Source organism: Gavialis gangeticus, unplaced genomic scaffold, assembly GCF_001723915.1.
Source record: "Gavialis gangeticus isolate Ggan-Ray unplaced genomic scaffold, GavGan_comp1, whole genome shotgun sequence".
In the NCBI taxonomy this organism is placed as follows: domain Eukaryota; kingdom Metazoa; phylum Chordata; order Crocodylia; family Gavialidae; genus Gavialis; species Gavialis gangeticus.
This window is the reverse complement of record NW_017729004.1, coordinates 40,169,410-40,180,791: the sequence shown is the minus strand read 5'-3', so window position 1 is coordinate 40,180,791 and position 11,382 is coordinate 40,169,410. Positions and strand designations below refer to the sequence as shown.

Genomic DNA, 11,382 nt, shown 5'->3' with positions numbered 1-11,382 from the left:
AGTCTGGGGTATTTATGATATTCTTATATAAGAACTTGGGTTGTGAGAGATACTATGTACTATTCATATGGAATAGTTTAATGCTAGGGCTGAGCAAAATTTTGCTGGCTGTTTCATTTCAGTGCTTTTTCGACTCATTATGAGCTCGAAACAGTGAAATCAAAACAAAATGAAAGGCTTCAAAACAGCCTTGAAACGAAATGTGGGCAGCTGAAACATTTTGAAAGTTTTGAAGCTGGCCATGCTTGCAGCTATAGAGAAACTAAGGAGAGGGAGGGAAGAAAAGCTCTGATGTTGACGTGTAGCTGGCTGTTGACGTGTAGGTTGACTGTGATCCTTCTCTGAGGTCCCTTCCAAGCCCAGTGCTCTGGGGGAGGGATGGAAAAACAGCATAAAAACCATTGTTTGAACTGAGCTTTCTCTGTGCCTTCACACTTACAAGTGACACAAGTTTTGCTCTGAACAGTTTGAGGTGCAGTTTCCCAGAAACACCTGCACCTATCTCCTTGAAACGTAGCAGGCATCATGGCCTTAGCAGGGAGTAGCATTCCTGCAGTTTTCATCCCGCTGCACCTTACCTCACACATATCATGAGTTGTGCTTGTTAGCACCTTGAGGTGCAGTTCCCAGAAACCCCTGCACCTATCTCCTTGAAAGCTGGCAGGCTTCATAGCCTCAGCAGGGCCTACCATCCCTTCAGTTTTCTCCCTGCTGTGCGTTAACACACACACAACATGAGTTGTGCTTGTTAGCACCTTGAGGTGCAGTTCCCAGAAACCCCTGCACCTATCTCCTTGAAACATGGCAGGCTTCATGGCCTCAGAAGGGGCTACCATCCCTGCAAATTTAATCCAAATCCAGCAAGAAATGAGAGTTATAGGCAGTTTTGTGCTTCCCCATTATAGCCTATGGACGAAACATTGAAACACCACCGAAACAGTTTCGACAAAATGAAATGGAATAGTGCTTTTGAAATTAAATGAAACTTGAAAAGAAACACTATTCCATTGAAACAGAAGTCTGAACAAAATGGTGCTGTTTCACACAGCCCTATTTGATGCCTCTTTCCTAAATGCATCAACCTTTTTCCTTTCTGTGTTTCTGAAACAGAGCTAATGATTTGTAATGCAGGAAGCCAAACAGGTAGTTTTTAAAACTAAAGAGACACCTTCTGCTTCCAAATCACACTTCTTCCCGAAGTTGTTATACTTCAGTTTTTACAAGATTACCGTAACTGAAAGAGATCTGAGCAAAAAATATTTGTCTCTGTTTTTCCAGTTTGTTTACTTGGTATGTTTGACAGTGCTTTATGTTTTGTCAGTTTCACTTGCACCTGTACAGCCACTCCAGTTTTTTTTACCAACATTTGTTTTGCACAGTAACAGAGAAGAGAGAGACATTTTCAAAAGAGGAGAGAAATGTGATTGTACAAAAACGCAAACACTGGCAGTGTGACTTGGGGACAGGAGTAGGACATGAAACTACTTTTAATACTTTTTTAATTGGCTTGATTTTGGGTTGATGGCACTCCTCCAGTGTCTCATTCATTTATACAGAACTATAGTGATTTGACAGGGAAAGGACCCTTTATTTTATGTCTTGTATCTGCAGGTAAGACTTCCTGCTTCTAACAATGCTGTCAGCAGCTGACTTAGGTGAACTGGTTCAGACCATGGTTAAGCTGTACCTGTAGCCAGTCAGGACTGTTTCAGTTTAGTGGTTGGGATTCATCTACAGATACTGAAATGTGAGACTTGTAGGTAACTTTAGTAAAGGTCAGGCATATTCCCTGCCACTGCAGTAACTTTCTCAAGCAACTCCAGCTCTGATGGATTATAAGGTAAATTGCAGCTGCTCAGTCTCAGGGAGAAGCAGACCCTTTCAGCAAGCAGTGCCAAGCATATTAACAGCAAAAATCTGGGTTTTTTTCCCATCTGCATTAGACTTTCTTCAGTGCCACAAAATGAGACAGAAGCACAGCCTGGGTCTTGTTTATATTTGTTATGTTACAGTTTGTACAAGTGTACAGTTAGGAAGCATGGCTCACTTCCCCATCCTAGAGCGGTGGCATAGGAGATAATGGGAACTTTTAAAGAACGAATCTAAACAGAAACTTTGCAGTTCATCTGAGTAATTTGTTCATGACATAATGTTGACTCATTTGTATGTTTGGATTTCTTTCCTCCTATGCTGGGCTTCAGTGGGTTTCTTTAATCCAGCTCCCATGAAGAAAACAGTTAAATATGATTAGGCTTCAGTCTCATGTATGGTGTACATGTGTGTGTTTTCTCCAATAATATTATTGTAAGTAGGGAACTGAGTACTGCAACAGAACAGGAAGTTCAATAATATTGTTGCCAATAGTGTTGTATGGCATGCCTGAGAACAGTCTCTCCAGTATAAAATTGAATTAGAAATTCAAATATGCTTTGAACTGTGTTATGAAAATTGTGAAACTGCATAAAATCTTCGGTGCTTGACAGCAAACCATAACAATTAGATAATTAAATCATATGGAAATCTCAAGCTCTAGGCAAATCCTATTTGGGGACATGCATTTCCTTTTTGGTACTGATGCTCTGAAGTATATTCCTGAAGTAGAAGTGCATGATGGGTACCGTAGTCTCTACTGTTGGGCTGGAGGGTCCAAGTACCCAGTCTGGGTTCTCTGTCTGCTAGTCAGGGGTGTATTAGGAACATCCAGAAAACATGGAGTGAATTTCTTGTTTTATGGGTGCTTCACCTTGTAATGTTAATATTCTTTTAACAAAGGATTTTTTCTGATGATGTTTCCTAAGAATGCTATTTAAAAAAACAAACCTGATTTACCGAAATGTCATGATATCACACTGACTCCTAAGTTGAGTCTTCAGCAAGGTTTGGACGCTGTAGATCCATACCACAGAAACCTTCCAAAGAAACTAATGGAGTAACTGGTGGAATTAGGGACTGGAGGGTGGGGAGCAGGGTATTCATTTTGCTTGATGGTCTTGCAGCTTTTAATTGCAGCAGAGGAGTGAGGAGACTGTGAGGACTCTTGGTTCAGTTCCAGCTTCTGGAGGAACTATGTTTCAGGGGTGTTAGATGATTCTGTCCCTGTGACCCTAGAAAGTACCAGTCCTATCTGCATGCCCCGTCCTTTGTCCTAACAACTTCCTGGAAGATCTGAGTTCTCAAATCTAGGTCATGTGTACCATAGCATACTTGTTCCTCTCAGCTCACCCTCCTATAACACCTATCACCGTGTTAAATCTGGATACTGATCCCACACTGAGTAATTGTGCATACAAAAGGGCTTTAAAATGATCCTGTTCGTAATTTTGTACATGAAAACTTCAGACTTCCAAGCACTGTTATAAACAAGGAATAATTCCAAGCTCCATCATCATTGCTACTGCTACTACTAATCTTGCTGCTACCAACTTCTGCTCTATTTTTGCCTCCTCCAGTTTTGAAATAACACATTCTGTCTGTCAAAGGCGAACAGCACAGGGAACCTAAAACATTCTTGTTACAGAGCCCACTTCCATCCCTGTGCAGTCCAGTACAGTTAAGGGGGAGGCTCCACACTCAGATCTGAGAAGTCAGTAGTAGTGCATTGACTGTTCTCTTTGAATCCCTACCCTGACTGGCAGGATGACCAGTGCCAAGGCAGCTTTCTGTCTGATTTTTCTGACATTCCTTGGAGTCTTTCTAAATCAGTATCTAAGAAGATATTCCTAAGTCCACTTGCACATTAACTTGCAAGATAGGGGGATTATAGCATTGCTTTGAAGTCATGCTGTTAATGCTTTATGTAAACAATAATATTTTTGCTGAATAGATTGCTGATCCAGATAGAGCTTATGGAACAAAGGTTCAAGCCAGTGTGAAGGGCCTAACTCCTAACACTTTGAAAACTAGGACAGCATCTCCTAAGAACACTGCTAACAGAAGTGCTGTCATGCCTGCCTAGACCCAAAATGGACTTCATAGCCAGAACCTTCTTTACTGTTTTATAGCTTGTGACATATAGAAAGTTGGAAAAGGGAGGCCGTAGGCTTACCGTAGAAACTCAGTAATATCTAACTTCTGAGAGGGGCATTATACCCGCAATTCTACTTTTAATAATGTTGAGAAGCATTCACTACTGAGATAGATGGTAACTCTGCATAGATACACTCTCTCCTCTCTCCAGCATTGCACACACAACGAGGGATGTTTGGAAATTCTTACATGCACTTGGAGAAGGGCATACACATGTATTCATGTCACTGGGAAAATGGAAAGAACTTACACTGTTCCTGTCCATAGCAAAATAGCATGTTAGGGGGCCAGTGTAATTTTGCAACATTTTCTGGTTGATTTGTGTTATATTATGGAAAATTAAATCTTGAAGGGCAGTTCCAAGGTTCTTTATTTAAAGGAAATAAAATATTGGATGAGCTTCCATGTTGTTAAATGTTTTAGGTGTGCAAATAAAAAGATGTTTTGTTTAGTGCCTGCCCATGCAAACTCACTTTGGGTCTTATAGCTAAGGAAGGTTCTTTACTTCTTGAGTGATGATTTCTGCCATCAGGGATTTAGTAAAACCCACGCATCCTCTTACCTTCAAGTTACGGCTTCAATGAACCTGGTGCATTGGCATCACTTTCAAACTATTTGAGTGAGTGTAACTAGCTCTGGGATTTAGCATTTGGTTCACAGTTCTGTTTGTAATGTACAGAGAGAGGACAATCCAATTAACTCAACCTTAGCCAGTTTGGCTTTGCAACATTAAGATGAGTAAAACGTATTAAAATTTATGTGTGTTGCTGAAGTGAGTTTGGAGGCTGGGTATGCACAGAGAGCACATCTCTCAAGAAAGAGTGTGTCATTTTTTCATGGTTAGTTTTCAGAGAACCACATTCTGAAGGTTGTTTCTTGTCTATTACAAATAATTGCATATATTCCATTATATAATACTAATGAGCATGTTCTTAGTTCATCATTTAAGAAATTGAAAACTCCCTGGAGAAGGGATTGCATTCCAGGTTTCACACTTCACTTCTGTGATGTCTTCTAAGTACTGTATAAAACACTCATGAGGGCGCTGACAGATGTGGGTGCGGGGGAAATGCACTTTACCAGAAAAAGCAGTGCGTTACTTTGACCTAGCTCTGCAAAGTTCATATAGATCAGGTGCTTCAGCAGGGCTGTTGGTGTTTTTAGCTAAAGCTGATTCAACCAGCTATTAAAGTGCCAAAATGTCCCACTAAAGCACCTGATATATACAGACATTGGGAAAGCTGGGTACAACTAACATGCTGCCTTTTCTGGGCATGCGCTGGGCTCAGTGCAGGAGCACACTGAGTTTAAAGTAAAGTGCTGGGCTTTTTTTTTTGCACATCTGCAAGCAACGCATGCCTAAATGCATGATATATGCAAAATGGAACGATGTCCCTTAGTGTGCCAGCTTCTAGCCTTCTTGCTATTATTCAGCACAAGGCAGGAAGCTCTTTATTGATATTTCACACATGCTGGCTAATGCTTCATTGAACAGATTAGAAAGGTTTCAGGCCCCACAGAGGTACATGCTGAAACTGGTGCCAGACACACTACAGTGTAATGAAGTCAACACGTTCTGTTTGTCAGTTTGCTGCTGGAAGTCAGAAACATGCTTCAGAAGTTAATCGAATTTGTGCTCTTTCCTCCCCTTCTTGTTGAAATAACACTTACAGGTAAAGTTAAAAGGGAAAAAAGGGTACATTCAGCTGTAGGGCTGTTTATCCAAAGCTACTTCTGAGCACTACGATGTATTCAGTTGCTAGGGATGTTAGTCAGGCAGAGAAAATTGAAGTTGATTTCTTTTGTACAACAGCTGCAGAACCAGGAGGTGCTGAGGGCAATGATGAAGAAAGCAGAGCTGGAAATCAATGGCAAAGTAATTGAAACAGTGAAGAGGCTGGAGGATCCTGTGCAGCGACAGCGCAACCTGGTGGAGCAAGAAAGGCAAAAATACCTTAATGAAGAAGAGAAGACTGTGAAGAAGCTATGGTAGGTGGAAAATCCTCCTCATGCCTTGTTGTTTGTGCTTGGTTTTCTCATCTGTAAATGTTAACTTCTCCATTGACTTCATAGAGGCTACTCCTGTGAGCAAGATCTACGTACCATGCACACTTTTTCACCTGTCATAATTCTTTGCCCTCTAGGGCTTGGGACAAACATTCAAAAAGCGTGAGTCTGAATTGATTCAACCTTTGCAGGTTAATCTAAGCTACCTAGGCTGAATTAGTTTGTAACTGTACAGACATCCCAGAAACGCAGGCACATGCCTGCAGTGGCTCAGGTTAAAGGGTGCTAGAGCAGCCCTCCCTTCCCTTCCCTTCCAAAGTACTGAGCTGGGGGACGGGGGGCCTCCCCCCCCTTCCTTTCTGACCAGCCCAGCCGGGAATTGATAACAATGTTTATCACCCCTAACTCAGTGTTTATCACCCCATTAAGAAAATAACAGAGGGACATTAGCAGCTACCTGTTGATTCTGGCTCTGTCCCCTCTGCCACAGCATGAATTGTAGCCAGCATGTGGTCTTCTAGCTAATGCTGTGCATCTGTGTAAGGCAGAGGGGATGGAGCAATCTCTGCTTAGCGGGGAGTGGGGAGCAGGGGGAAGCCAGGCAGATGCCTGCAGTCTCTGCTGAGCTCCAACCAGACAGCAGAGGGGAGGGGCCAGCCCTGCTGTGAAGCAGAAAGCCCCACCCCGCCCAGCCCAGAGGACATACCGGGATGCTGGGAGACTCTGGTTTAACCAGCAAAGGGGTCTGTGACAGACATTGCATAAACTGGTTTGAGCCAAATCCGTTAAGTCTGATACTACATTCAACCACGTTTATCTTAAACCTGTTTCAGCCATTTTCAAACTGGTTTATGTTCACTGAACATCTGTTTTGTTACAGGTTTAAGCCAGTTTCTGATCACTTAAAACTGTTTATGTGTAATGTCTGTCCCTAGCCTATTTCTATAATTGTTTTTAAGGGACAATCTACAAACAAGTGGCCTGTGGCTGTGGGTTCTTTGTAACTGGTCTCAGTATTGATGAACAAATCCCACACCTATCATTGGATTCAGTTTTTAAATGTCCCCATCCATCTGCCCCCTATGCTCCCTTATGCTCATGCCGAGCACCGCCCCCTAAGTCAGATATTCAGTACAATGTTATATTAATAGGAGAGGAGGGGAAACACTAGCATTTCCTTGAGAAATGATTTGGTATGGAATTGGAGAGAGAAGAGAGGGAATAATGAGTTTGAAGTTAAGTGTAGAGCAGAGTGATTACTGAGCTGTTCTGTGGAGTGGGCATTAGTGATATAGGACTTTGAAAGACTTGAACAGGAAAAACAAAGTTTTAATTAAAATCAGGATGTCAATGTCTTTCTGACCCTTATACACTGAGACCCTCCAGGCACAAATCTGCAGTTAGAGAAACACCTGCAGGTTGCTTATAAGTAAAGATGTTTCTCGAAGAGTCTTTTTTCTCAATGCTGCAGCTTAATGAGGTTGATGATGTCCAGTTGTTTGTTACAGCTTTTGCTCTGACAATTATGCAATGGGGCCTAAGATCAATCTGAAATCAATGGATGGTCTAAGTAGTTCTAACATTTACACTTTGTAAGATACAGTGTAATTCATTATTTTTCACTGCTGAGTCTAATTTATATCTAGCTGCAACTGAAAAATTGCTCTGTTATGTACAGAAGAACTTTAAAATCAGTTTCTCTCTGGAAACATTAATCAAAGTACTCTACCAATACAAGGAGTGCTGGTATTTATAAACAACAAGGGAAAGTGAATCTTTTATGTTAATCTATGGGGTGTCAAGTAACTCATATTTATAACAAAACTGAAATTATAAAGAATAACATTACTCTGGGAATTGATAATGTAACATACTGGGATACATGTTGAAGTAAATGAGCATACAGTTCTAAATAAACTACAGTCAGTGCACTCACCTACTATTCTTCTGTTTGGTAGTGTAGTCACCTGTTGCACATTATCTAAATCCTGGGTAGTGTTCTCTGAGGGGAGGAACTCTGTGGCACTTATTTAGAAAAGTGCTTCGTAGAGTAGGACACTGATTGGGGTCATGTGCTACTGCATTCATTCTTACAAATAGGCAGTTAAAATTCTCCTTTCTGATTGCTATGCAGAGCCATAGTGTTTGGAATACATGCCATATGTAGAACCCTTCTGACTCTATTACACCTCCACTCCACGATCCAAGTAAGGTCTCACGAAGGAAGATTATACAGATTTGCAGTGCAGCCAAGAGACCATGGACTGAAGAGGAGAATTTATTCTTTAGTGCATAGAATGGAGAGTCTTAGGCCTCTAACAGGTATTCATTTCTAGTGGTGGAAATTTCTTAGAAATCTTTACGGGGGAGAGAGCAGTACAGGCATTTAACCTATGATCCTCATCTGGGGAAGGTTTGGGCATCAGCAGCAGCTCTAGTCCTTCCCCAGACTGGTCCAGGAGGAGACAAGTAGTGCCCCCCTCCATCTTCAACTACTCTGCAGACCAGGGACCCAAGTTCTGAGGGGCAGAAGGAGGAGCTCTTCTACTCCCCTTCCAGACTGGTCTGGGAAAGGACTAAAGCAGCCACTGGGCTGGGGAATAGGCAGAGGGCTTTGACCTGCTGCTCCACTCCCCTTCCAGACCAGACTGGGAAGGGAGCATACAAGAATTCTTTCTTGAGTGAGTTTCTTCCAAGTTGACATCCGGATGATCTTTCTCCCAGAGGGGGTATGCTTCCTCCCCATCCCCATCCTTCCTCCCCAGAGAAATTAACTGAATGCTCATACACTTATGGTTCTACTGAAAGAACGGTAATTTTCCTAGTAGAAATAAGAAATATAGGACTCTTATAGATGTGCACGGACCCTGCTCCAACACACTGGAAATCCAGTGTGTTGGAGCAGACTCCATTAATCAAGCATGGAAATTGATGCACTCCCTCAGCCTTCTGTGTCATGTATATCAGCATTCCCGTGCATCCCTGTGTTCAAAAAATGGTTGCGGGGGGCTTTGAAATAAAACATGTTTGATGACTTATAGTGGAAGTGACCCACCATCATTTTTCAGCATGGGGACGCTGATACACGTGACATGTGGCCACTTTTAATTGGCGCGGCTCGCTGATTAAAGTGTTTGGCGCTGCATCTCAGAGCACATGTAAAAATGCCCGTAATGCCTGTACATGATCTTAGTCATTCCCTTGAAAATGTAGAACCATCATTTTCTGTCCATCCTAAATATTAAAATATGGAATTGTAGTGAAGAGTAGCTCAATACTAGTTCAACCCTTTTGGAGACATATTCAAACATGTATGCAAACCTCAGTTAGAAATTTTTCTTAATTGTTTCCAATGGGACTGTTCAGTAACATTACTCCTATGCCTACATAGTAGAAGGGTCAAACTGAAAGAGAAAAATAATGTGATAAGACACATCCAGCATGCTTTGGGCTAAGCAGCTTGTGGCTGTTAGTAATGAAGGTCATACATCACAAAATTACTCCTCAGATGTTAGTTGGTAACATCAGAGAAAGATTAACTTTCTATAAAAAAAAAAGCTTTGCAATTAAGCTGATACCACTTTACAGATACATATGGGTACATAGAAACAGGAAAAGGAAAGTACCCCTTTTAGTCTTTTAATTGTTTCTTTGATCCCTCCTAAATGTAGATTTGTTTCCTCATGGACAGTGTTTCAGGGTTTACACTACATTTGTAAAAATGCAGTAAGAACCTGGAATATGAAAACCTCTCTTCACTTGAATTAGATAATAGCAAACATTCTTCTCTGCTACACTGAACAGAGCTAACAAAACAAGCATCTTGGCAATTTCATATTTCATATGAGAAATAATTTTAGACCAACTCCTGCCATTTTTCTCTTAGCACCAGTAGAATTGAGCCTATTTATATAAAAGATGAATTGGCATTGCATCTCAGTTATCACCATCACAGATGTCTAGTGAAAGCCCAGGAAGCACTCTTAAGCAGATAATTTCCTTGAAAACATATAGAAGACACAGTCCACCTTAAGCAAATAACTTTGCCCATCAAAGCAATATACTCTCAGGCAAAAGTCTTAAGGAAGTTCTTTTGGATAAGACAATGTCTTGTTTTGGATGTCAGATACTAAATATCAGCCTTAAACTTCACTGGACACAAACTGGAAAAACCTGCCATGATGGTGACATTTATATGAAAGGTATATTTTTAAAAGATGTATTTTAATCTATAAAAGACTAATAAACACCTTTATTTTATTATATTTATATGCTGCACTTCCCAACAAAGGCTTAGCGTAGCTTACAATGAGAGACAAGTAGAATACTGAAAAAAATATAGTAAAGTGGGATAATATCACATGTTCAGGGTGTTCATTTGTTAGATAAAGCATGCATATTTATTTTGTGAAAGGAAGTGAGATTTTGGAATTAGAATTTAGTATTAGAATTTCTGTAGTTCACACTAATTTTGAATAATGTTCTGCAGTATCTGGAAGCATCTGTGATTGAAATACACTTCATGAGATGGGCTTTACTACTACTTAAAATCTCTGCCTCTGCTATGCAGATTTTCCAGGGAAAACTCCTGATTGGAAAGTGAGTGAGAAATGTGATGGAATTTAGTTTCCATCATTCTGAAGGGCTTTTCTTACTATGGTGAGCACGTGTAACATTTTCTCTCTGTTGCATTTTCATTAACTGTGAGCCGAAATCACTATCCTCTCTTTGTGCTTCCCAAATATGTTTCAAACCTGATGTAACAATATTTCTAAATATGTTTGCTTTCAAATATTTAATGTGATAGGTTATTGTCTCCTAATTCAGTTAGTAAATATATGTGTTAGTTGCCAGTGTAAGGCATATTTTCATAACACAATTTTACCTTTTTAGAAATAGTATATAACAGCACTTACCATGTTGTGAGAATTTGATACACATTTCATAATTCTAATATTGTAAAAGCCTTAATCTGTCTGCCCATAACACTTTATTCTCATTCTGATTGGCTGACAAACAACCAACCAGAGTGTGAAGAAGTGTTCGGACAGGAAGTAGTGGTGCCACGGAGCACTGCCATGATGGGGGCACAGGGGACAGAGCGGGGTGGGGGGGGTGAGACCAGCTGTTCGGGCCTGGGCTCCCCCCTCACCCTGCTCCCTCGAGGCAGCAGCAATGGAGCGGATGGACCGGCAGTGGGGCAGGCCAGCAGCACTAGCCACCAGCGCTGGCCTCAGCCTGCCCCTTCCCTCTTCTGTCATCACTACATGCAGGGCCAACATGGGCCAACGCCATGGTGGTGCGGGGAGGAGTGGGCTTGACGTGGGTGGGGGCATGTCATGGGGGTGG

The 11,382-nt window shown here is 41.3% G+C and overlaps 1 protein-coding gene across 14 annotated transcripts in view; it reads left to right on the top strand.

Annotated features, from left to right (window-relative positions):
* Positions 1 to 11,382, top strand: part of KIAA1217 (KIAA1217 ortholog) — a 423,945-nt gene that overhangs the window by 362,144 nt on the left and 50,419 nt on the right. For all 14 annotated transcript variants that reach the window (XR_002095810.1, XM_019508287.1, XM_019508283.1 and 11 more), the window contains one exon: positions 5,840 to 6,015. Coding sequence is in view for 13 of the 14 variants with exons in the window: in XM_019508287.1 (XP_019363832.1) it covers positions 5,840 to 6,015 (176 nt within the window). In the remaining variant the exon portion in view is untranslated. The remainder of the gene's footprint in view (positions 1 to 5,839; positions 6,016 to 11,382) is intronic.